This window comes from Canis lupus, chromosome 24 (assembly GCF_011100685.1).
Source record: "Canis lupus familiaris isolate Mischka breed German Shepherd chromosome 24, alternate assembly UU_Cfam_GSD_1.0, whole genome shotgun sequence".
Lineage (NCBI taxonomy): Eukaryota > Metazoa > Chordata > Mammalia > Carnivora > Canidae > Canis > Canis lupus.
This window is the reverse complement of record NC_049245.1, coordinates 27,839,714-27,861,303: the sequence shown is the minus strand read 5'-3', so window position 1 is coordinate 27,861,303 and position 21,590 is coordinate 27,839,714. Positions and strand designations below refer to the sequence as shown.

The 21,590-nt window shown below is 51.8% G+C and overlaps 1 protein-coding gene across 2 annotated transcripts in view; it reads right to left on the bottom strand.

Moving 5' to 3' along the window:
- The window catches only part of PPP1R16B (protein phosphatase 1 regulatory subunit 16B), a 67,753-nt gene that overhangs the window by 5,251 nt on the left and 40,912 nt on the right, over nucleotides 1–21,590 (bottom strand). The window contains exons 2-9 of one of the 2 annotated variants that reach the window (XM_038572311.1): nucleotides 18,105–18,175; nucleotides 13,882–14,027; nucleotides 11,713–11,816; nucleotides 9,939–10,063; nucleotides 6,943–7,068; nucleotides 6,337–6,412; nucleotides 5,538–5,667; nucleotides 5,276–5,440 (exon numbers count right to left, since the gene is read on the bottom strand). In XM_038572311.1, the coding sequence (XP_038428239.1) occupies nucleotides 5,276–5,440; nucleotides 5,538–5,667; nucleotides 6,337–6,412; nucleotides 6,943–7,068; nucleotides 9,939–10,063; nucleotides 11,713–11,816; nucleotides 13,882–14,027; nucleotides 18,105–18,175 (943 nt within the window). Of the gene's footprint in view, nucleotides 1–5,275; nucleotides 5,445–5,537; nucleotides 5,668–6,336; nucleotides 6,413–6,942; nucleotides 7,069–9,938; nucleotides 10,064–11,712; nucleotides 11,817–13,881; nucleotides 14,028–18,104; nucleotides 18,176–21,590 lie in introns of both variants that reach the window. The other variant, XM_038572310.1, reaches the window with a different exon arrangement.

The following is a 21,590-nucleotide window of genomic DNA, read 5'->3' as shown; positions in this document are numbered from 1 at the left end:
TGAGGAGACTGCATGTCAAAGGGTCTGCATGACAGTGACGTTGACGTGAAGGGGAACCCAAGGGGTGCACTCGGAGCCCCAGGATCCAGCTGGTCCCAGACTCTGCAGCTACGTAAGTCGAAAAAATCCTGTTTTGTGTCAACCGATTTTAGCTGAGTTTTTGGTCACTTGCAATCTTTCCTCTGTACTCCCGGCAAATACCCACTCCAAACAGCAGAGATTCTAACCCAGAAATCCCTGGATAACAAGAGCTTTCAGAGACTAGAAACTAAAAGGTAGCTACATGTGGTGATCACAAAAATGTAAAGCACAGTAAAACTCACCATAAATGAAGTCAAAGACACATTTTAAAAACTACAACATATGTGACAGAAAAGGGACTAATTTCCCAAATAAACAAGAACTCTTAAGAGTCCGTTTCAAAAAGCCCAACTCTGCAAGAGAAAAAAAAACAACAAAAGACACTGATGTGTAGCTCAGAGCAATGATAATAATAATAATAATAATAATAATAATGTTGTTATTATTAAACATATGCTATTATGTTTATAGCATATAAACACGGGAGAAAATATTCAACCTCACTCATAATTAATTACATAAAAATTAAAGCAACAAAATCTTTTTACCTATCACATTGACAAATATTTTAAAAATGTGTTATGACTCAGTGTCGGCAAGAGTGTAGGAAAACAGGCAGGTACCGAAATTGCCACAATCTCTCTGGAGGAGAGTATCACATCATCCTCCATCCCCCACCTAAAATTCATTTTTAAGGAAGAATGTATACCTTGCACCAGCAAGCCAATTTCTAGGACTTCATTTCAGAGATATATGTTCCCTTAGGGGAGAAAAGCCTGAAAGTCACCATTAGGCAGGTGGTAAATTATGGCAAGTACTTGTCCTAGAATGTTCTGCATCTGGGAAAAAGAATGAAGGCAATCTTCCTGTGCTGACTCATGATTCCAAGAATCTCCATTTCTTGGAAAGATCTCCAAGAAATCTACAATTGGGTTAGAACATGGTAAGGTGAGGGGCACTTTCCATAGCAAGCTTCCTTTTATGTGTGCATATTCTTTTTGTTTTTAAATGGCTCCTTTGAGCTATTCAGGCAGAGCCATGATGCCACATTTGGGGCATCTTTTTTTCAGTTTGAATTTTTGTTATCTATTTTATTTACTTCTGGAATGGCCCTAGAAAAGACCATTCTTCATTGTCTAAATCAGTGCTTCTCTAACTCAATGTGGATATGAGTCACCTGTGGCTCTTGTTAAAATGCACATGCTGAATCACCAGGTCTGGGTTGGGACTTGAATTTCAGAGTTTCTAACAATCTCCGGACAATGATTTGACTAGCAGGGATCTAAGACACTGGTTCTCAGTTTTGGATGCACATTAGAATCACCATGGGGAGTTAGAAACACATGTACAATGACAATCTGGAAAGGGTATGTTGTGTGATTCCCACTCTATGACACCTGGAAAATGCAAAAACCATGGAGACAGTAAAAAGATCACTGGTTGTAGGGGACTCAGGGGAGGGAGGGAGGGATAGCGAGAGTGAAAGTATTCTGTATGAAACTTTAACGATAGATGTATGACATTACACATTCATCAACATCCACAGAATGTGAAACACCAAGGGTAAACCCTAACGTAAACTATGGACTTCACTTAATAATCATGTATCAATATTGTTAATCAATGATAATATACCTACTACACTAATGCAAGATGTTAATACCAGTGGAAATCAGGGGACATGATGATGGGGTGGTGTGGAAACTGTATGTACTTCGTACATATTTTCTATAAACTACAACTGCTCCAAAAAAATCAAGTCTATAATTTTTTTAAAAAAATACATAAATACAATACCTGGGCCCCAAGCACAAAGATTCAGATGTCATTAGTCTGGGTAGCAACCAAGACATCAGAATTTTTTAAAAAACAAAAACAAAAACACCTCCCCAGGTGATTTTCTTGCACAGTTAAGTTTGTGAACCACTGGTTTAAGAGATCAGGCTGTTGGGATCATTCCTGAGCTTTGTACCATACCAGGGAGTCAGCTCTGCCAAAGTAGGTACAGGGCTGAACAAAACAGCCCTGTCAGCTAACCGGATAGAGTCTTGGCAGAAACCCGACTTGCGGGTCAGACTGAGCACACTCCCTTAAATGAGTGGTTTTCAAATTCTTGTGTGCATCCGAATCCCCTGGAGGGTTAGTTAAAACACAAGATGCTGGTTAAACCCAGAGCCCAGAGTTTATGATTCAGTACATCTGGGATAGGGCCAGAGAATTCACATTTCTAACAAGTTCCCGGGTGCTGCTACTGCTGCTCCAGGGACCACACTTTGAGAATGTCTACCTTAGGGCAGCCCTGGTGGCACAGCTGTTTAGCGCCGCCTGCAGCCCAGGGCGTGATCCTGGAGGTCCAGGATCGAGTCCCACGTCGGGCTCCCTGCATGGAGCCTGCTTCTCCCTCTGCCTATCTCTCTGCCTGTCTCTCTCTCTGAATGAATGAATGAATGAATGAATGAATGAATGAATGAATGAATAAATAAATAAATAAATAAATAAATCTTAAAAAAAAAAAAAAAAAAGAGAATGTCTACCTTAGAGACTATCACAGCCTTGCCAATACCTAAAGCCTAGAAAGGGGTAAGTAGGAAAAAGGAAGGCGCTCCAGGCCTTGTAGCTGTTCCTTGCAATCTCCTTGGTTTCTCCCAGGATGAGACCAGGATCTGGGGCTCTGGTCCCTGACAGTTGCCCTTGTGGTTGGACTGAACGACTAGGTGACTGGCCTGAAGCTCAGAGCCCCTTCCTTCTTCTTTGCTTTGCAAAGTAACCCCTCTGTTTGCCTTCTACCTAACACCCAAGCAAACCACAGCCTTGATGAGGAACCACAGAAGTTAACAACAAACTCAGGCCTCTGCCTCCCACCCCATCCCCTGCAGGGCTAATGATTTATGCGGCTTCCATGCCAACGAGCACTTCTGGCAGAGTCCTGGGCCTGTAAGATCTGAACAAACACAGGGGCAGGTGTGGAGGAGGAGCTGCTTCTGTGCGGATGTCTTTAAGAATCTCAGTCTCTCCCACAGATCACTAGGGAAAAGAGAAAAAACCCAACCGCAAGGGGCAAAAGAACAAACACTGCACATAAGAAGATAAGCAGACGGCCAATAAGTACATGAAAATGCGTTCGATGCTGTCCACCATCAGGGAGATACAGATTTAAAATGTGAGCTAGCACAGCAAGCCTGCCAGGATGGCTCGGATGAACAGGGATGAGTGCACACTGAGGGTCGGCAGGAGGAGCTCAAATAGGATTTAGGGGAGAGCAGAGAGAGTACAGTCACCCTGGAAAATTGCTTGGCAATATCTCTAGGAGCCTCCCCATGACTCATTCTGCATTCCTGAGTATGCAATCCTACAGAAAATAGGGCTTATGCCCACTGAAAAATATGGATAAGAATGTTTTGAGCAGCTTTATTCAAAATAGCCCCGAATTTGGAACAACCCAAATGTCCAGCAAGATGGACATGAACATCTACAATTAAACAACAGAACTAAACACAGTTAAACAACAGAACTCTCCAGAGCAATGAAAAGCAATGAACTACTGCTAGGGGTCTGCACAGTGGGGAAGGCAGTCAGCTACAAAAGACCTCACACCACCTGGGTCCATTCACATGCAGGTGCCTTGGGAACCCCTTTCCAGCTCAAAGGTAAACAGTGGCTACCCTTGGGGTGGGAAGACCCCCCCCCCATAGAGAACGTGGGAGCTTTCTGGGGGGATGGAAGTGCTCTACACATTCACCAGAGGCCACCCATTTATAAAAAGTTCACTGAAAAATCCATGCAAGATTTGTGTGCTGTCCCTAAATTCAGCGCGCTCCCAAAGAGAAGATAAATAAAGCATGGCTGGAAGACATTTGAAATGTGATGTGATTTCAGTCCACAGCGCTCTTTTCTCCCCAAACCCCCCCGAGCTCAGGGACCAGGAAGAACAAAGCCTCCAAGGGGCCGGCTCCATCCCCAGCCAGGGTTTTGACTGGATTCCCTTGGGTGGGCATCTTCCCGGGCTGATGAAAAGCCTGCAGGTGACCTCTCTGTCCCAGCTGGGGAGCAGGGTCCCGCTGAGACACGCGGGTGCGCTGGGCTAGTCTGTGTGCATCCCGCCAGAGCAGTACTCTCTAGAAATGCTGTCAGCTGCTCATGGTTGGTGGCAGTTCCAAAAAGGCAGAGCACTGCTGGGATGGTCAGCCTCATCCTTTTCATCCCCAGCAATTCTGCTCTGGCCACAAACTGGCTGGCCCCTAAGCCGCAAGACAGCAGCCACGCACGAAACCTGAGTGTGCCGATACCAAGTCAAATAGCACCCTCCCCAAATTCACGGCCACCCCACACCTCCAAATGCGACGTTTGTTGGAGGCAGGGTCTTTGTAGATGTAATACATTGAGACCAAGTCATACTGGATTAGGGTGGGCGCTAATCCAGTGACCACTGTCTTTCTAAGAAGAGAAAGCAGAGACACAGACACAAGGAAGAAGGCCATGTGGCGATGGAAGCAGAGACTGGAGTCACGTGAGCAAAAGCCAGGGAATGCCTGAGCCATGGGAACTGGGGGAGATGCCTGGCACAGATTCCCTTTCAGAGCCCCCAGAAGAAAGCAACCCTGGTGACACGTTGATTTTAGACTTCTGGCCTCCAGAACTCCAGAACTTCTGTTCTGAGCCACTGAGTTTGTGGTAATGCGATACAGCGGTCCTCGGAAACCAACACAGCATCCCCCTAAGAAAGCAGTCCAAGGCCCAGACCACTGGCTACCACTGGACCCGGCTTCTTAGAGCCCCTATCAATACCCTACTCCGTTTTTCAAAAAAAGTTTTTCCAACCAGATGTACACAATTCTCAACGTCATGTTCTGTTCCCCACCTCCCTCAAAAAAAAGTTCAGTGCCTTTAGTGCCCAGGGTGGCTGCTGTACCGAACCTCTCTTCTGGGAAGCCCAGAACCAGATTTGGCAGTTACTTCCTGTCCGTTATGAGACCATATGGGGTGCCAAAGCTCCCAGCTCTGACTCCCACACCCCCAGGACTGCCTCATTAACCATGGGAGCCACCAGCATCAATGGAGATCCAGCTGGTGTAAGGGTGCTGCCCAGCTACCCGCCCTCTGAAGGCTCCGAGATGAAGAGGTCAAGACCAGGCAGGGGCCATGTCCTCCTCCCAAGTCCTCAGCTGGCACTGAGGCAGGGCGCCAAGCCACTCACTGGGTCCTTATTCTCTTGGTCTGTCCTGGGCTCCCTGACATCTCCGTTGTAGGTGGAGGTTCGCTGGTCCTCTGCGGTGCTCCGCTGCTGCCACAGGATGGCCTCTCCCTCATACTCTTTCCTGTACAGGTTGGTCCTGTCCGACAGGCTGGCTCGACGCACCACCTTCCTGAGGGGAGAGAGGAGGTGCTGGAGGCCTGTGCCCAGGGGACCACAGGTAGGAGCACCCCGCGGGGACCACGGCTGGTCTGCCCTGACTCACCCACGGCTCCCTGCACTAGATGTCCTCCGGCTCAAGGATGACTTGTGTCTCAGCTGTGACTTCATGATCACGTCATGCTTGTGTTTGAGCTCCAACAGCAAGACTTTGAATTCCTCCTCCTCACACAGGTCTGAAGGGGTAGAGGAGGCTGTTGTGGGGAGCAGTGCAGGGGCCAGTGGCCCCCAAGGGCCCTCCAGGCTACAGGAGCTGCCACCCCCATGCATTGAAAACTCCCAGCATATTTGGGGGCATCCAAGGAGGGCAGTAAACAATGCCGGCCTCACTTTCTGGGCCACCCCAATCCTTAGAGAATAAGAACAGGAAGCCTGGAATCTATACAGTCTCAGCTCCTAAGGCTCTCAGCTATGACAAAAAGATCCATCCACCTCCAGTAGTTTCCAATGGGAGTCAGTGATATAAGAAGTATCAAAAGAAACAAGCAGATGCTCTGTGTCACCCAAGCCAAAACTTCTATATATATTTCAAATCATATATACCTACCCACTCAATCCATCCAATCCCTCCAGTCATCTATCCACCTACTCACTGACCCAACCATCCATCCATAGACTCATCCCCTATCCTCCCCCATTCACTGATCCATCCATCTACCCATCCATACATTTATCTATCCATCCATCCAGCTGTCCATCTGTACGTTAATCTACCCTTCATTAATTTATTCATTTATCCTTTGACCCATCCACCCACCAATATACCATTTGGCCAACTATCATCACACTATTCACCAAATAATTAATGAGTACCTATGTGTAACTAGGTTTGATGCTGGACTTACCTATTGGCATCTCATCCATGGATGTCCTAGCACTGAGACTGGCCCCATGGGACACCAATAGCTCTGCCATCTGCATCTGCAACAACAGGAAGAAGCCCATATTCCCCCTGGGCTCAAAAAGCCTAGGAGGTAGAGAGAGTGCCCAAGGTTTCTCGGCATATGTCATAAAGAATGATGAGGCAAAGCCAGTTCCCAAGGAAGGCGCTGCACCCTGAAGCCAGGAATACTGGCAACACAATGGACTTGACACCTCCTCCAGCATGCCTGGATCATGCCAAGGGATAGTAGAAGGAGTCAGCTGTAAATCTAGAGCTGCCAGGTATCTAAGAAGGGGCTAAAAAAGCTGCAATCAGACTTTTATATCTGGGGAATGAAGGGAGAAACTGCTTATCAGGAATGTACAGAATTTTCTAATTTGGCAAATGTGATTATTATCTTCTTAGGATACAACTTCTTAAATGTTTTTATAAACTTTCTAGGTCTTTTCCGGTCCCACAAACTAGCTGTAGTGCACACCTTAAGTGGGTCTTGTGAACCACTGCCAGCCCAAAGCACAGTGGGTGGGTCCCACCTGCCCACCCTCACCACCCCACTGCTGAGAGTTACCTGTCCCCAGAAGGCAGCCGCATGCAGAGGCTCCCAGCCATCCCAGTCTTTCACGTCCACGCGCACCCCATGGTCCAGGAGGAGCTCAGCTGCCCGCAGGTATCCATTGGCTCCAGCTATGTGCAGCTGAAGGACAGGGGGAAAGTGAGCATTCCCTATGGGCACCAGTCCCACTTCTGTAAGTGGGACAGCCCTCTTCCCAACCCAAATCCCAGCTCATTCCCAGGGATAGGAGAATGGGATAGAATGAGGGAGAAATTCAGCCACGTTGCAAAGTATTATTAAGGCCACTCTTCATCCTGTGGTTGGCCTGAGAGCCCCTGTGGCTAGAGCAACGGCATTTACTGAGTCCCTACTGTGTGCTGAGCTCTGAGGAAGGGGTTTCAGAGGCCCGATGCGGTGGTTTCAAAATGTCTACAAATTCTTTGACATACTTCCCTTAAAGATGAAGTTTAATTCCTCTTGCCTTGAGTGTGGGCCAGAACAAGTGACTCAGTTCTAACAAGTAGGACATTGTGAAGTGGTGGTGTATGATTTCTGAGGTGAGGTCATTAGAGGCATCACTGCTTCTAACTTTTGCTCTCTTGGATCAATCACTCTAGAATAAAGTGGCTGTCGTGTAGTACAGACCCTTCAGCAGCTCTAAGGAGAGCCCGTAAGGAGGTGAAACACTGAGGCCTCCTGCCGATAGCCAGCACTAACTGGCCAGCCATGTGAGAGCACCATTTTGGAAGTGGGTCTTCCAGTCTTGGTCAAGTCTTCAGATGTCTGCAGCCTCATGAGAGACCCTAAGCCAGAGCCACCCAGCTAAGCTGTTCTCAATTCCCTAACCACAGAAAACCAGGTGAGATAATAAATAATTATTATTGCTTCAAGAGGCTAAGTTTGGGGTCATTCATTACACAATTGGCAACCAGTACCTCCAATAAAGGAAAGTCTCATGTTGAGGCCACAACTCCTCTACCTGAAACCATTCCAGGCCTCTGGTGATGGGACCCCACCCTGCGGACCTCACTTGTCCCATCTGCTTGATCTCCAGAAAGTCCACAAAGCATTTAGCACATGACAGACCCTCAGTTTGTGATCAACATTCTCAGAGTCGTGAGTGATGACAAGGTACACCATGGGACCATGTGAAGGAGTAAGGAGACAAGGTAAAGAGAAACCAACTGCCCAGCCGAGGTGGGAGGCAGAGGTGAGAGCCCACGGAGGCCAGCAGAAGGCTGGCTGGGAGGAAACCAGAGAGCTCTGGGCAGGGGGTTGAGGTCTGGGGCAACCAAGCTCCAGGCAGTGGGACAGAGAAGGCATGGCCTCAAGACACAGCCTTGATGGTCAGATGCTGGCTTGTTCTAGGCTAAAGTTGCTATAAGGTCCTGGCAAACAGAGGTTTCTCCTTTATTTTTCAATTTGCAGAATAAGCCTGGGGTGTGATCTGGTACAGGCATCCATGAAAATTAAAATAATCATCTGATTTATAAATGTGTGATGTTTTCCAATTGTGGAGGATGACACCTGGCAGGGCCAGCCAGACATTACAAACTGTACGGCCTCATACTTGGCTGGGAATAAAAAGGCATGACTGGGACAGTGATTTCATTAATAATAATAATGTGAATCACTAATATCTACTGAGAATTTAGAGAATCCATACCAAGCACCTACATGCAAAATCTCATTCATTCCTCCATTCAGTGAGGAAGGGACTATTAGTATTCCCACTCTACTGGGATGACCTGAGACTTCATATGGGCCTGGCCCATGTGATATAGGCCACCCTGTGGCCAGCCTCAGTCCAAGAGGGCCAGCCATGTGTCTGGAGGGCCCAGCCACAGACCTAAAGGAGCTCCAGCCAGGGTGGGCCATGCCCAGGGACAGCCGGGCTTTGCCCTCATACTACAGTGTTCAGTCTCACTACGTGACCCTATCTTTGGGTGCTGGGCTCAGCAGGGACCCAGTTAATAGAAAAGGGCATGAGACAGAGGGTGGAGCTCAGAAACCAGATGGTCTGAGAAGCCCAGTTATGACACCTGGGCCACCAGATCAGGCCCCAGGGGCTATGAGGGATCTTCGTACTGCTGAGCCCTACCAAGTAAGCTCAAGATTCTGAGACTCAAAAGTGCTCATGACTAGCATGGACCCCAAGCCTAGGCCAGGGCCCAGCCATCGGCGGGAAGATGGGGGTGCAGTACATGGGCCTTTGAAGCCCATGTTCCTGTTTTCAGTTTAGAGCATCAAAAGCAGACCCTCCCCAATAACTGGGCTGCATTGTGCTATGAGAGTCTACGAAGAGAGGTCAAAGTTTCCCATCCCTCGCACTTGAGCTGAAAGGATGAGTGGAGCCAATCGGGCAGACCTGAGAGAGAAGAGGGTTCCATTGTTCTCTATCTCCAGGGTCTAGGGAAGCATGTGGCACACAGGTGTGTGTGTGACTGGATGGATGAATGAACCGATGGATGGATGGATGGATGACTGGCGGTGTCTGGACTCGGGCATCAAAGAACCCAGAGAGGCTGTTGTGGTGAGATTCAGGGAAGCTGCTGAGGCAGGGAGGAGGGGTGGGAAAAGAGATCCTAAGGCAGGGGAATGAATGGAAGGTGCAAAGCAAGATGGCACAGGCAAGTGGATGGATGGTGGCTCCAGTCTTTGCATACATGGGAGACCCCACTGGAGGGGGCCAACATAATGAGCTCAGATGGACATCTGGAACGTGAGGTGGAGGAGCTGGGAGACAGAGCTGGTGGACAACAGGGCTCCCGACTCTCCGCCCCAGCTGAGACTGGCCAGATTCTCAAAGAGGCTGAGCCCTGCTCTGTTAATTCTCCACATTCCAGGGCCAACCGTGGCCCCAAAGCAGGTCTGGAGGAAGTTCAAGGCCACAGATGGGCCCCAACCGTATAAGCTTAATTTCCACCAAGTGCTGGCTCATGTCAGCCTCAGCTGGTTTTGGTTCTGGTACTGACCCCGCAGCCCCAACCCCGCCTGGCCCGTCTGCTCACCAGTGTGGCGCCCTGGGCATCTATCCAGTCAAGGTCTTGGCCCGCCGCGATCATACAGTGGATGTCTGCAATCATCTGCTGCTCAGGAGCCGCCCGCATCTCATTGATTTTCTCTTGGGTGATGCCTGTGGAGGGAAGGGGGGACTGAGTCAGCACCCCAGGCCTAGGCCCCATGCAGGGAGGAGTAGCAGGGCAGATGGGCAGGGCACAGCTCCTGCTCCCCAGGGTCCACCGGGCAAGGGAGTCGCTGCCATGCCCATAGGTTCTTATCTCCCAGATCCAGCGAACACAAACACCGCACACTGGCCCACAGAACAAGGGCCATTCCTGCCTGGCGCCCAGGAAGCTCTACAACAGTATTGGTTGCTGTTACATATTCTGTTCCTCTGCACCAGAAGTCCCTACCATCCACCTGCCTGCCTCCAACCACTCAAATGGCTGGCTCTGCTTCATGCTGCAGGTCTGGCCGGGATCACCGCCCTCGCTGACCTCCCCGACCACCTATCTGACCAGGGGCCCTGTTAGTTCCCCTCATCCCGTGGCTGTGTCCGCAGCAGAGGGCACAATGCTTCATGATTTTCCATTATGGGAATGAATGAATGAACAAGTATAAAACTTTTGAATGGCAAGTTAAGTAAACTGAGGTGGACGGACCCCGACATTCTATAGCCTGAATCTCTGGCTAAAGTCTAAATGTTACTGGCAGCTACTAAATGGTATTTAAGGAGGCAAAAGTGACATGTTCTGTACGATGGTCCATTAGATCAAACATTCTGGGACAGAATTTGGGGGAGGTCTGTAAACTTGAAAGGAGAAAAAAAATTACATGTGTTCATTCTCACTAACCTTGAACTGAAAATAGCATTACCTTCTATGAGGACGTAGGTAAAACCCACGGCAGAACCAGCAATGCCTGTGGCTCTGTCACCAACAGAAACCACACGTATTTTCATGTTATCTTGCTACTTCGTGAATTTAAAAAGTTTCTACGAAACACATTTAGAAATGCCAGGGTCGCTATATTTTAATACAATTGGTTTTCTTTATACTCTGTGATTGTGAGAACCGCCCTTAAAAACACGGTCCCTAAAGAGGGGCCCAGAGAGTCACCAGATTCGTATGAAAACGAAGAATGTCTGCAGAAGATGAACACGCAGCGCCCGGGGCCCCGGGGAATGGAGAGGCCACCTGGTGGTTATCACAGCGGCCCGGGAAGGAACTCGAGGGCAGGGTCCCGGCTGGTCCTCAGACTGCAGGCAAGGGTCTGGATTTGAGATGTCTTTCTGGGGAGACCTTCAGAAATAGGTACCCATGGTGGTGGGGGCAGGCAGGTCTCTGCTACATTTGTTTCCTCTCTGAAGCTCATTTGTGAGCTGAGAACAGCCCACAGCTTGTTTACCCCAGCCCCTGGCAGCCAGCATGGTGCCTGGCACGGAGCGGGCACCCGCAAATGTTCTTGACTCTTGATTATTTTCCCAAATGGGAATATATCTTTCTTGTGAATGTTTATTGAATTGGATTGTCACAGCTGACGAAGAGGAGACAGGGCCAGCTGAGGCCGCCCGTGTGTGTGGGTGACACAGAGGAGAACAATGCCTCCCTTCTGCACAGCATGGCTTTCCAGGGTCCTTTTGTGTCCTCATCTTGCTAATCACCGGGATAACAATAATGGTGAGGACCCGTCCCATTACCTAAGCGCTGGGCAGGAAGCGAGCACGTAGCCAGCTCACTCGTGCACCTGTACCCACGTCACGGCGTGCCGCCCTGCCCTTACCCTGGTAGGCCATGCACGTCTCGATGACATCCAGGGTGGGCTCATCCTCGCAGAGGTCATATGGCATGTTCCCGTCTGAGTTGACAGCAAGTAAGTCGGCCCCACTGCAGAGAGAGGGTTACAGTGAGGGCCGGGGAGGAGCGGCAGGGGTTGGTCTGGCTGCCTCTGCCCACCATCCTCTCACTCGCAGCCCCACTGTGCACCCTAGTGCCCCCAACCCTGCCGCCTCCCTGGGGACCCCAGGACGGCAGCTTCAGGATTCAGCTTCTCCCAGGAAGCTGTCCCAGCAGACCTCCCCGAGCTTCCTGCTTTGTTGGGCCAGCAGGCAGGCACTTGGGGACAAATGTCAACGTCCCCCCTGGTGACACTAATCCAAATAACACGAATAGCCTTATACACACATCATCTTCTTTAATCTTCATGCTAGTCCTTTCGGGTTGTTCCTGTTGGCCCATCTCACTCAAGAGGAAACGAAGACTCAGACAAGTTCAGTCTCTTGTCCAAGGTCACACAGCGAGGACATGGGAGAGTCAAGGGCCAAATCTGGCTCTATTTCAATCTTTGTCCAGTTGCAGAACATCTTCAGCTCTCCCTGCACCGTCTCCAAGTCCCTTCCCGAAAGACTGACTGGACAGGGACAGGACAGACTTGGGGCTCCCTGGCTGGACCTGATTTTTTGGCCCAGTGGTTCCCATGTGTGGTCCTAGGATGCCCTGCAGAATTCCCCAGGCATCACTGAAATAGAGAGCTGCTCCCTGGACTGCACTCCAGCCCTCCTGAAACAGTCTCTGGGGGTGGGGCTGGGATTGTGTATTTTGAACCCACGCCCCACGCCCCACAGCATCCTAGAACAGGCCAGCGCTGGGAATCCACTGCACCAGGCTGGCACCACTCCCTTTCCCTCTGGGCACCATCACCGATCAGGCTGTGACCACCTGATGTTCCTGCCAGATTGAGCCACAACCAGGTTCTCATCAGAGGTGCGGCCATGGGCCAGCCGTCAGTCCTCAGGCCCTCCACTGAGACCTCTCCATGCTCCCAGGTGCCCTTGGGCAAGCTAATCCACCGCTCTGAGCCAGGGCAGCAGTATTATCGCCTCCGTCGCCCTCCCCCACCCTCCAGCCCCTGCTGCTCTGCCAAGACCTCTGCAAAAGGTCGCCTGCCCTCAGCCACTCTACCTGACTGACCCTGCACTCAGATGCTCTCCATGGCCTCCCAGGACCCGCTCTGTCTCATACTAGTACTGAAATCACCCCATTTCCTGCCTGATTCCTTAGGACTTTTGCATCCCTAAGTGCCCAGTGCCCAGCTCAAGTGCTCACCAATTATCAGAGGAATTCGATCGAACACACTGAAAATTGAATGTTGCCTTTTCTATGTGTTTACAGAACCAAAGCAGCCTGGAAGTAATTCCAGGGCAGGAAGGCCCATCAGAATGGCAGAGACAGAAATGGCCTTATTCCTAGTAAAAACATTGCTACCCGGTGCTCCTGAAAGCAGGAAACGCATGTAGACAGCATTTGGGAGGCGAGGCCAAGGAAGTATGCCTGCCTTTTTTTTTTTCTTAATAGTAAAAGAAACCAAAAATTTCAACACGATGTAAAGAGAGTAGAGGAGATGAGTATAGACTCAGGGATTCACAGACACAAAGAAAAAGAGATTTAGAAAAGGAGACAGCGACCCTGATTCAAAACCAGACCAAGCCCCTGCGGGAAATGATCTACAGACCCACATCCCTCATGAATGTGGATGCAAAAGTCCTCTACAAAACCCCAACAAATTCAACGTGACAGTACATCAAAGGGATTGCACACCAAGACCAATGAGGATCATCCCCGCAACGCCAGGGTGGTCAGAATTAATATTCTGGGGAAAACAGCATGAAAGGGACACAGAATGAAGAGAGGCAGAGTGGGAGAGGCACACAGAGATGGAGGGAGGAAGGGAACGGGACAAGGGAGGGGACAGAGGAGGTGAGAGAGAAACAGAGACAGAGGCAGAGGGAGGGTGTGGGGAGAAAGAGAGACAGCACACACCACCAGAGGCAGAGGAAGTGGCACCAAGGGGAAAAGAAGAGAGGAGGGGGAGGGAAGGCAGAGACAAAACAAGACCAGCTGAGGACCACCAAAGGCTGAGCGGGGCGCCCCTGGGGGAGAGAGGGCCACGTACTACTGAACGAGGATTTTCACCAGGTTGATGTGGCCGCAGGTGGCCGCCGCATGCAGGGGCGTCCACAGCTCGTTGTCCTTGGCATTCACGTTGGCACCGTGGGACAGCAGCAGCTTGACAATCTCCTCAAAGTTGTCGATGCAGCACTGTGGGGGGGGGGGGGCAACAGGGGGGACACAGGCAGGGTCAGTGTCGGCAGAGGCCCCGGCCCCCGTGGGAACATGCCACAAGAAGGACAGTGGAGCCAAACTGTCTGAGTCTGAATCCAGCTGCATGACTTACATACCATGTGACCTGGGGCAAGCCACATAACCTTTCTAAGCCTCAGTTTCGCCATGAGTAAGTTAATAATACTCGAGATAAAAATGTAAGTGAGACAGAAAAAACATGAGGGGCAGCAATAAAATGCTTTGCGAGTGCTGGTGAAATGAAACAAAATTTTGAATGAGGCTTCAAAATCTTCTTTTTTAATTCCTGAGGACTTTTCTTCAAACAAAATTGTACGGACAACTCTAACTTAGAGAACAAATGAGCTCAAGGAGGGCTGCTCGGGCTGGAGCAGGAGTGGGTGTTGGTGGGATGAGGGGGCTGTTGGGGGGAGTCCCTCTACTTGGCAGGAACCTCCAAGGTGTGGCCCTAGGGCACAGTCTGACACCCCCAACTTGGGAACTTATGACCCGGGAGTTCAGTCCTTGGGGAAGCCCCCAAGTAACCAAGCCTCCTCCTCAAACAACCCACCTCCACATCAGGGCTGTGGGGACGCTGATAGAGCCCCTGAAAGGACACAGCCGTGTCTGTGCACCCACCTGTCCACAGACAGGTCAGCCCTGGTGAGAGGGAAGGCTCATCTACAGCCCCCCAGAGACAGAGAGCTCTGGCAACCACTGGAGCCCTCACACTCCTAGGACAGTGAATCAAAGACTCTAAGGGGACAGAGGGACCTCAAGCCAGGGCCATGGGAGAGAAAGGCGAGGACAGAAGAGGAAGACAGGGAGTCACTTTATAGAGCAGGATGGGGAAGCCAGAAGAGGACAACGCAGGGATCTGTGCTCAGTGCTGCCCATCCAGTTAAGGGCTTGGTCCTCGTGCAATGGGAGACATTGCAGAATTATATTCAGAGTAACATAATCAGACTTGGTTTGTCTTTTTTTTTTTTTTTTAATCTTTCCTCTGGGTGCATGTGGAGAACAGACTGTGTGTGAGCACTTTTGGGGGAGGAGAGGGACAGTGACAAGCTATGTTGAAATCATCCAGTTAAGAGATGGTGGTGGCCGAGCCTACGGGAGAATCTGTGGGCATGGGGAGAAGTGACTGGATGCCAGAAGAAGAGTCAGAGGGGCAGCCCGAGTGGCTCAGCGGTTTGGTGCCTGCCTTCGGCCCAGGGTGTAATCCTGGGGACCCGGGATCAAGTCCCACGTCGGGCTCCCTGCATGGAGCCTGCTTCTCCCTCTGCCTGTGTCTCTGCCTCTCTCTATCTCTCAAGTATAAATAAATAAAATCTTAAAAAAAAAAAAAAAGAAGAATCAGAGGCACCTTTGGGAGCCCCGGCCCTAGATAAAGGGCCATGAGGCCCAACCCCATCCCCAGCAGAGCCAATGGCTCAGTACCAGAAGGACATGTGGGAAAGAAGCAGATGTTTGCACAGATGATGCTAGAGACCCAGGTTCTCTTTCTGCTCCAGTTGGTGTGGGGCTGGCTGGGTCTGAGGGCATCTCTCCAGAAAGGTGGGGTTCAGGTGACCCAAGGAAGCCTGGCGCGGTCTCAGGTGGTTGAGAGAACCATGCAGTGGCACAGGATGGCCAGCAGAGGGCGCCAAAAGCACTGGAGTGAGGCGGTGGGGACCGGCCAGGGGCCCCAGGCTGGCTGGGAGGTGGGTCTGAGGAGCCCCTGTCCGTAGGAGGAGCAGCTCAGCCCCTGCAGGCAGGGGACCCTTAGCAGCAGAAGACGTGAGGATGGGGGAGGGAGCTGAGGTTGAAAGGGAGGGGACTGTGCGCCCAGAATTGCAGTCTTGTGAGAGGGATGCCGAGGGACTGGACCAGCCTTAAAGTGGGGTGCACGCTGGGGTGGTAGGTGGTGGAGTGGGCAGGCCTCCTCCCCCACGTTCCCCAAGGCGGGAAATGGCACCTGCCGTTGGATGACTCGTCCCGCCCCCTCACTTCCCACATCCAATCTAGCAGGGCAAGGATTCCGTCCGTCTCCCGCATCTCTGCCCCCCATCTCTCCCCGAGTCCCTGGCACTCCCCTGCCCACGCCCTCCACCCAGAGGGCTCCCTCCCCAACCCATCAGTCTCAGTTTACAAACCCCAAAGACTCCCTGCTGCCGAGAAGAGAAAAGCCACACTCCTTTGCCAGGCCTGTGATGGCTTCTCAATGTGCTCCTTTGTTGTATGGAGCTGCGGTGACAACAGTAATGACCATGACTGCCGGGCAGCAGCCGTAATAGCCTGTCACGTTATCAGTAACTGCTGCCAGTGCTTTTTGGGGAGCCACTGGGAAGCCCCCCCTTGCTAACCTTTGGCCACGAATTGCCTCATTGACTCCTCAGAATAATATTCCAAGCCCCATGAGGCTAGGGGCTGCCATCCGGCACCCTGCAGACGCACAGGACAACCCGCCATCAGAGAACAGTCTACCAGACAGTGCCAACCTGAGCCTCGGTTTCCTGAGCTGTAAAATGGGGATAATGATATTTCAAAGGGCTGTTGTGAGGATCAACCCACACTTCACAGAAGTGGAGTGGCTCTGAGCAGACGCCAACAATTGACGAATTTTAATAATGACAACGCCATCTAATACTTCTGCAGGGTCAGGAGATGCCTGAAGGGCTGTTATGTGCCTTCACTTAACCCTCACAACCACCCAGTGAGGTGGGTACTTGTTATTCTGATTTTACAGGTGAGGAAAGTGAGGCACAGAGAGCTTAGGTAACTTGCCCAAGATCACACAGCTAGAATTAGTGGACGTGGGAAGCCCTGCGGACAGGAAAAGCAGCCTAAAGGACACATAGGAAGCCACTGGGCTGATGGCTAGGGGTGGGGCTTGCTCCTGGGGCTCCTGGGTAGGGGCAGTGGCCAGTCATCATCATCCCTTCCTGCCCTTGTCCTGGGGACAGAGAGAGGCTCTCACCAGCTCAGGGGTCTGGCAGCCTGGCCAGGTTGCATTCAAGTCCACCTGCTCAGAAACGGGCCAGGGCACAGGGAGGCTTCCTTGCGTTCATTTAGTCAGCATGCACATATTGAGCACCCACTGTATGCCAGTATGGGGAAAGATTCTAGGACATACCAATGGAGCAAGAGACCTGGGCTCTGCCCTCACGTGGCTGAGTCTGGGCAGAGGGAGGTCAACATCAAATGGTCACACTAATGGCTAAGATGGTACCGGAGGGGTGCTCAGAAGGAAAGAGCACTCTGTAAGAGCGAGGCTCTCAGGCTCTTGCCGCCAACTAGGACTAACGAGGGCACAGACCCACATGCCGTGAGAAATGTGGTGGGGAGGAGCCAGTGTGTGGAAGGAACAGAAAAGCCAGGAAGCATGGAGAGCTGGTCAGGGGCCAGGCCTTGAGGGGCCTTGTGGGGAGACACAGAGTCCTTGGAGTAACATCAGACTTTGACCTTAGCACCCGTGCGGCCACTGCGTGAAGAATGAAACATGGCAGGGCAACTGAACGCTGGGGACCAGCTAGGAGGCTCTCCCAGCGTCCAGCTGAGAGGTGACAGCCAGAGCAGCCCGTCTCCGGTCAAGGTGGGAGCAGGGGAGGCTAGCCCATCGCACCGCCCCGGGGAGGGTGTGTGCCATGACAGCACCTGGTTCATGGCCACAGATCAGAGTAGGTGACCCAAGGTGGGTCACATGGCCTCCCCGTCAATCACCTTTCACACGAGGGTGCATGGATGCCTTGGTGGGTGTGAATAAACACGCTTTGTAAGCTTCAAGCTCGAAACAAACTTGCTTTGTCTGTCAGGCCTTTTGCTGGGCAGGGAGGATGCAGTGGACAAAGGCCCCCTGTCCCTGGAGTCCGTGTGTGCGCTGTGCACAGGGCTCCGCGGGCGGGTTTGTAACAGACACACGTGTTTCCCAAGTAGATAAGAGCCTTTCGGATGGGGCAGCTGGGACTTCCCTTCCCTCCTGCCTCCCTGAGGGCTCTGGACCAGAAAGAGCAGGGAGATGGGTAAGCGTTCAGGTGGGGAGCAGCGATCCAGGGACCCTGGCGAGCCTGGCCTTACCTGGTGCAGGGCTGTGAGTCCGTCCTCATTGCACAGATCAGGGCTGACCTTATTCTTCAGGAAGTAGCGTACTGCAACAGAGAGGACAGGAGTGAGCGTGACATCATGCACCAGGTGTGCAGGTGTGAGGGGCCCAGGTAAGACCCACTCTCCCCCAGGTCCGGATTACTCTTTACAACAGGCACGGGAGGCAAGTGTGGGCAGCTCCCCTCTGTACGGAGAAGGAAGCTGCTGTGGGGAAATTGGGAGCAAGCCGGGAAGGGCAGTGAGAAGGCCACCATTCCGCAGGATGAATACTCAGTCAGCACCCACAGCAGGTGCCAGAGGGAAAGACGAGGTCTCAGGCGCAGTGGGGATGGGCACGAGCCGTCAGTTCCATCCTCATCAGGCCCCGTTCCTGGCACCACAGCCCGCGGTTGAGTGTGAACTGACATCCACATGAAGGGGACCTTGAGGCCTCCACCAGCCTCTGGCAAGAGGTGACGCCTCCCCCTGACTGGGGGTTGGGAGTGGCAGGAGTCTGTAGAAGACGCGGTCAGATTCTCTGGAGCTGCCCTGTCCACTATGGAACCACGAGCCACATCCGGCTATTGTTATAGCTTCTCAAACATAAATCCACAACAATTCAAAAGTCATGTCCTCAGTCACTCTGCCCATATTTCAAGTGCTCAATAGCTGCACGTGGCTACCATATTACAAAGTGCAGAAAGAGAACATTTCCATCTTCATGGAAAGTTCTATTGGACAGCGTTGTTTTGGGGCATTATAAATGAAATTAGACCGTCCATGGCTCCCCACTGCTCTGGGAACAAAGTCCAAAACCCTTCCTAAGACCTACAAGGTTGGCGTGATGTGATCCCTCCTGAAGACTTCCTTCTTATACAATCCAGGGGGTGCCCTTCACACTGCCATCTGCAAGACTGGCATCCCCTGGAGTAGTGAGTGCAGTGCACAGCTTACTCAACAGTGCTCCTACCGACCTACCTCTCCAGTCTCATTTTTAAAACTCCAATCACCTTTCACAATGTTTTTTATGTCAGCGAGTCACCTTATATCTTCTGGCCTCTGAGTTTTTGCATAACCCATTCCCACCGCCTGGAAGAGTCAATCACCTATCCTTGTGTCCATTCATTCATCCACCCATCCACCAGCCAGCCAGCCGGCCCCATTCCTAAATCCATCCCTAACATATATGCACATGAATGTGAACACACACACACACACACACACACACACACACACATCTGCCTCACTCCTCAACCCTTAGGTCTCAGCTCAAAGTCCCCAGATGAGGGCACTCCCCCTCTTATGTACACCCACAGCTCCTATACATCTCATTTATAGCCTTTCACAACTAAAATCACATAAGTGTTTGGGTAATTAGGGACTTTGGGTTTGTCTGCCATAAGGCACCTCCCCACAAAGGCAGGACAGCGACCTGGCACCGACTGTGCTTTTCCTAAAGCCTGGCACACGCTAGCTAAGCCCTTAGCCACTCTTCCTGGACCTTGACCTAATCAGCAGCCCTCTAGCTCAGCCCAAGGACACAGCCTCTCCATCACTGAGAAAATCAGACCACCATGCAGGGGTGACCCCCATGGTTCACATCTGGCATATGTGGCACTGCCTGCAGTCACTCCCAGGATGTCCCAGTATCTGGTCTTGGCCTCAGGGCCAGGTAAGATTTATGGCAAGGTCACTGGTTGCCAAAGCCTAGCCTGCCCATCCATGGACCAGAGGGAATGCCCTGGGCTGGGCAGGTGGCCTTTGGGAGGGTAACAAGTGGCCATTGTGTTCCCATGTAGGATGGGTGTGGGGAAGGTTCTGCTCACATGAGGCAAGGGTTCAAACCCCGTGGGCGGTGGAGGGTGGACCAGGCTTCCTGTCCAGAAGACACTCCTTGAGGCAGACATTAAACACCAGCTGCCAAAAGCAGCGTCTGTGAGCAGTAATTATCGGGGTGTTCTCCGTGCTGCATGGGAGCCCAAGATGGGGAATTACTCCCATGGCCAGTAGTTATTTTCAGCCCAGAGGTGTGACAAATCACCCCCATCTCTATAGAGCCCTTGGTATGCGTGAGCCAAGCGCCCCTTTTTAGTGTGCTCTGCTCCAGTGGGGAGCCTGGCTCCAGACACAGCTCACCGGAGCTAAGACCCCACTGTCCAGAGCACGAGCAGGCTTTCCTCCTTCTGCTTCAGCGAGGAAAGGATGCTTACATCCATAGTGTCGTCTCACTGAGCCCTCCCTATGCACCCAGGTCCTGCGAACCGCCTTCTTTCATGGGTCCCTGTCTGGAATTTCCCCCTTGTGGGGAAGAGGAGATGGACAGTCACCGTCACACAGAACCAAGCAGAGGAAATCAGACCCTCTGACTCTGACGGCCAGACTGTTGGCCACGGTGCTGCTCCGCTCTGGCCCTGAGGCCCGGAGCAGGAACCAGCACTGCAGGAGCCCTGACAGCTGGTGTGGGGAGGAGGGTGACAGGAGAGTGACAGCAGTGGCCTCTGCTTCTGCACGCATCGGAGCCCCCGGGTCCCAGGCCAGGCCTCCACCTGCAGACAGACAGGCTCAGGGATCTACACGCAGGACAGAAGAAACACTGCAGGGGGGTGGGGTGGGGTGGGGGGCACAGTTGTATCTTTGCAGGGCCCAGTTAAATGCGACTTTGCCTCCTCCCACTTCCTGTTTAAATTTTTCTCGTGGTTCCACCTTGCTCTCAGAATGAAGGTCACAATCCTTCCGTGGGGTTGGCCAACTACGGCACACGGCCGAATCTGGAAGGCAACCTGCTCCCGTAGATTGTATTGTTTACTGCAACACATCCTGTGCATTTATTTACATACAGTCTGCTCTCACCCTACAACAGCAGGGTTGAGTAGTGCAGCAGAGACTGTGTGGCCCACACAGCCTAAAATATTTACTCTCTGGCCCCTGGTCTCCAGGTCCTGCATGGTGGGGCACCACCTACGAGGTGGCCACCTGGCACAATTCTGGGGGGGGGGGGGCGCGTTGTTCTCATCACAGCCTATGTGAATGGCTTGCCTTGGAGTCGTGCAGTGTGCAGCTCGCTCAGCTATACGCAGCCGTTGCGTCTCCCTACCTCCGCAGGCTCATCTCTTGCTCTCCGAGCGCCTTGCACCATGGAGGAACCCGGCTGCGGGGTTTCTCAGTGCTTGACTAGGGCTCAGGGAGCACAACACAAGAGGAACATGCTCTCCTCTCTAGCCAGCAGTGTCCACACGTGGCTGCCACCCACACTTAGGTCAGCTCCCCACTCCCAAAGCCCCAATTCCCAGGCTTGGCCATCAGTTTGTCAGAGAGCCATCTGTTCTTGCACATTTGTTCAGCTGAGGCTTTAAGCAAGTTACTCCTCCTCTCTATGCCTCGGTGTCCTCATCTGTAAAATGGGGATCACAACAGTGGCCCCTTTGTGGGGTTGCCATGGGGATTAGGTAAGAAAACACCTGAAAGCTACTACCATCATTT